This window comes from Hydra vulgaris, chromosome 02 (genome assembly GCF_038396675.1).
Source record: "Hydra vulgaris chromosome 02, alternate assembly HydraT2T_AEP".
Taxonomy (NCBI): Eukaryota; Metazoa; Cnidaria; class Hydrozoa; order Anthoathecata; family Hydridae; genus Hydra; species Hydra vulgaris.
The window spans coordinates 47,007,865-47,011,935 of record NC_088921.1 but is presented as its reverse complement, the minus strand read 5'-3'; the positions used below and the strand labels follow the sequence as shown (position 1 = coordinate 47,011,935).

At 26.6% G+C, this 4,071-nt stretch overlaps 1 protein-coding gene across 1 annotated transcript; it reads right to left on the bottom strand.

Moving 5' to 3' along the window:
• Positions 1-630: 630 nt before the first annotated feature.
• LOC136076100 (uncharacterized) lies at positions 631-3,498 on the bottom strand. The gene is made up of 3 exons (XM_065789565.1): positions 3,405-3,498; positions 2,040-2,152; positions 631-1,894 (listed from the first exon to the last, which is right to left on the bottom strand). The coding sequence occupies exon 3, from the start codon at positions 1,453-1,455 to the stop codon at positions 631-633; it is 825 nt and encodes a 274-aa protein (XP_065645637.1). The 5' UTR covers positions 1,456-1,894; positions 2,040-2,152; positions 3,405-3,498.
• Positions 3,499-4,071: the final 573 nt, after the last annotated feature.

The window sequence follows — 4,071 nt, the reverse complement described above, 5'->3', positions numbered from 1 at the left end:
GCTTCAGTTTCTGTGTGAGCAGTTCTATATCGTTCTTCTTCGTACTTCCATTTTTTCAATTGTTTATTTTGTGATTTGTTGTCCACATTTGATATGTCTAATGTTGAAAAATGATCCGATCTCACAAAATCTTTTAAAACTTCAGTTTTTTTCCATCTTAATGGCAAAGTCATTTCTAGTTTATTGTCAAACAGTGGCATGTTTCTAAAATCTCTAGCACAAAAAATATGCCAGCAAGGTAACTGAAAATTCATAAAAAATGAACAGGTGCAATCAGTGACGTCATTGCTAATGATATACTGGCAACTGTTTTTGGTCAAAAGTATATCAATTTCATTGTGCAAAACCATTTCAACATTTTCCTTGCTTGAATACTTTTGAAACTGTGAGGAGACTAAATCTGTTGCAAAGTTTGTTAGTGACTGTCCAATTTCTTTAGGCATTCCAGATGTGGCAACTGTTCGAACACCTATCTCTCTGTATTGTTTATAGCCCTTGTCACTGGAAATGTGCAGTGTGGTATCATTAAGTCTTTTAATGGTTTCAGACAAATGCATATTAGGTTTGATAATTTTTTTTTAACTGTCGATTGAAGTTTTCAATTCTATTGTTAGTGTTGTTACCTAGTGTTTACTTTTTTTTTCGGTAAGCTGTACACCATTGTTCCTTACATGAATGCCAATTGTTTAAAAAATATGTTTTAAAGGATTCAGGGAACTCATGATTATTCACCATACTGTCATATGCTTCATGGTAATCAGCTTCTGAGTATGCATATACCATTTTTAATATCAAATTTATCAGCTCACATTTAGTTGATGGAGGTACAGACAACTGTATGACAACTTTTTTGATGTACTTTATTACATGAAAACAACACAGCAACACTGATGAATGCAAAAATGTAGGACTCAAAACATTTATTAACCCAATATCTTTGTCCATAATAATAACTTTGGTTATGATATTATTATTTTGTGTACAAAACCATTCCACAACCCATTTGAAGATATCTATAGTCTCATGCTGAACAAAAGCAAATAAAACTGGGACTCCAAATCCTAAACCATCTTCTACTAAAAAAACCAATAGTGGAAATCGTTCAATAATAACTTTGTAAGTAGAATCCACAAAAACTACTTCACCATATCTTTTATATTTCTCTTTCATCACACTAGTTTGCCAACATATAGCTTGTAACTCATCGTTGTTTTGAAGAATAGAAACTGAACCACCATAGTCTTTTTCTAAAAGTTTGTTAACAGCATCTATCAGCAACTGTCCTTCATTATTATTACTACGCTCAACTTTTTTATTCCTAGCTTTTAAGTTGTGTAAATCCTGACTAGTGACACATTTGGTGTGACCATCTAAATGCAATATTTGTTTTATCTGTAATGGAGTGACATTAGCATTTATCAAATTTATTATAAGTTTTTCCTCCTGCATTGTCATCTTTCTATTCCTAGGATAGCAACAAAATAATTCTTTACTTGTTGGATGGTTGTGGGCCTCTTCTAGTTGAGTCACCTTTAATTGAATTAATTTACTTTTTTTTTAATAAAAAAATTTGGTTAAAATGTTTAACTCAGTAAAAAAACTAAGACTAATTGCTAAGTTATCAAAAAGCAAGAAATAGTTTTATCTAATTGTTCTAAACAATCAAATTACAAAATAAATATTAAACTTAAGTACTGTGTACCTCTCAAGCAAAACTATCTATTTTACTTTCATAACATTTCAGCTGTAATCTAATTTTCATTGAACAGCCAATGGCAAGTTTTGTTTGATGCGGTCTACAAGTTGTCACTTTGCTTGAGCGTGGTTTCCCATAGTGTACACATGTAATAAGAAGATCATTATAAATAAACTTTTCAGTTTTGCTGTCATCAAGCTACAATGTATGAAAGTTTTTCCTTAAAAACTTAAAATGATCAAATGTCTACACATTTACTCTATAAAATATTGGTCATTCGAAATGTTTAACAAATATAAATATTAGTTTCAAAAAAATATTACCTAAAAAAACTAAATATTACCTTAAGCTTGTGACTACTTCTGTAGTGTATAGGGTGACTGTTTTCTTCACAGTACTCTTGTAACTTCGACTCAAAATCAGCAAATGAATCAAAGCGGTCACATTTTTTTATTTCTAGAGTAATATAACAAACTATATTAATTAAAACAAGTCTCGGAAAAATTTTGCACATGAAAAAGTGTAAGTGATCCAAGTTGTTGTTGACAAGGTTGGTTCACAACTTATTATATTATTATTATATTATTATTATATATTGTTAACTTATTTATATGACAACATAGCAGTGGTGCAACTTTCATTTTAGTTTAGTGTACTTTTTGATGACAGCTTTTATTGGAACTCCCAATCAAACAATGTGCAAAAAATTTCAGAGATATTTTTTTTTGTAGTATACACTACATTTTGCCATTTTTATAAATAAATTACAAAAGAGTTTCACATTGAAAATATCAATAAAACAAATTAAAAAACAGAACTGGACTCAAAAAACATATGGGTGATGTAATACCACCTCAATCTTTTCACAGAGCCCAATGTTTTCAGTATTGTTAAACTCTTCTCTGTGGAATTTTTATTTTTCAACTCTTTTTAACTTTTTTTTGTATATATCTATTTTGATAATAACTTTGTCAAAAATATACACTAGTAGCAATATTGTAATACTTTTACAAACATACAAAATACCAAAATAAAACTGATAAATTTTACTTTTATTACTTTAGTTTTATGATTTATTATTTAATTATATTATTATTTATAATTTTATTTCTTTAAAAGGAAACTAGCTGTAGCATTTTTCTATTCATCCACAAGTCTTGTTACTCGTCATTCTATTAAGTCTCATTCTTTTACTGTGACTATTCTTATTTGCTTTAGAATTTAAAAAATTCTTATTTGTCCAGTTTTTTTCTTATTTGTCCAGTTTTCTTAGTGATATTTTGTTATTTAAATTACATTAGAGACAAAAGAAGAGTTAAATAAATTATCTACAATTGAATGCTTATATATACAACTAGATACTAATGCTTTCCAGGCATTAACCTGTTTTGTAGATCAGAACATGTTTTGCAGTTCAAATGGTGTGTAATAATCAAGCTGTTTGTTGACATTTCCAAAAAAAAATTGAATTGAGATATTGAAATTTTCATTTGTTTATTGAATTGGATGATTTGAATTGCAGGATTTTAATCCAAGGAGCAACTCTTAAAATATCTACAATACACACTAATAAATTTGGTTTAACCAATATATTTAATGAATTTATTAAACTGTGGAAAAGATGTGAAAAACTTTTTCAACACAATTACAAAATTTAGCAAATATATTTTCTTTTAGAATGTTATTATATAAGATAAAAATTTTTTACTTATAAGGGAAGAACTTGACGAAACCAATTGCTCATTTGACAAAGAAATGTCCTCACTAGGCAGGCTAACGCCATTTTCAAAGGTATCCATAGCCTATAAATAATAAAATACAGATTGCAACAATATATATATACACACACACATATATATATATACTTATATATATATATATATACATATATATATATATATATATATTTATATACATATATATACATATATTTATATAAATATATATATATATATATATATATATATATATATATATATATATATATATATATATATACATATATATATATATATATATATTTATATACATATATATACATATATTTATATAAATATATATATATATATATATATATATATATATATATATATATATATATATATATATATATATATATATATATATATATATATAATTAGTAAAAAACACTTATCTAACTTTTATCTTCGACTTGAAGTTTCACCATTGCTGGATCATCAGGAAGAGAACTCTTCCTGATGATCCAGCAATGGTGAAACTTCAAGTCGAAGATAAAAGTTAGATAAGTGTTTTTTACTAATTAATTATTGCTCTGTTCTTTAAGAACATTGAGCACTCTATTTGTAAAATACACTAACATAATTTACATATATATATATATATATATACTATAT

Bases quoted from the DNA above. Each gene is read 5' to 3' on its own strand.
- LOC136076100 (XM_065789565.1), bottom strand. From the start codon at position 1,455: ATGACAATGCAGGAGGAAAAACTTATAATAAATTTGATAAATGCTAAT.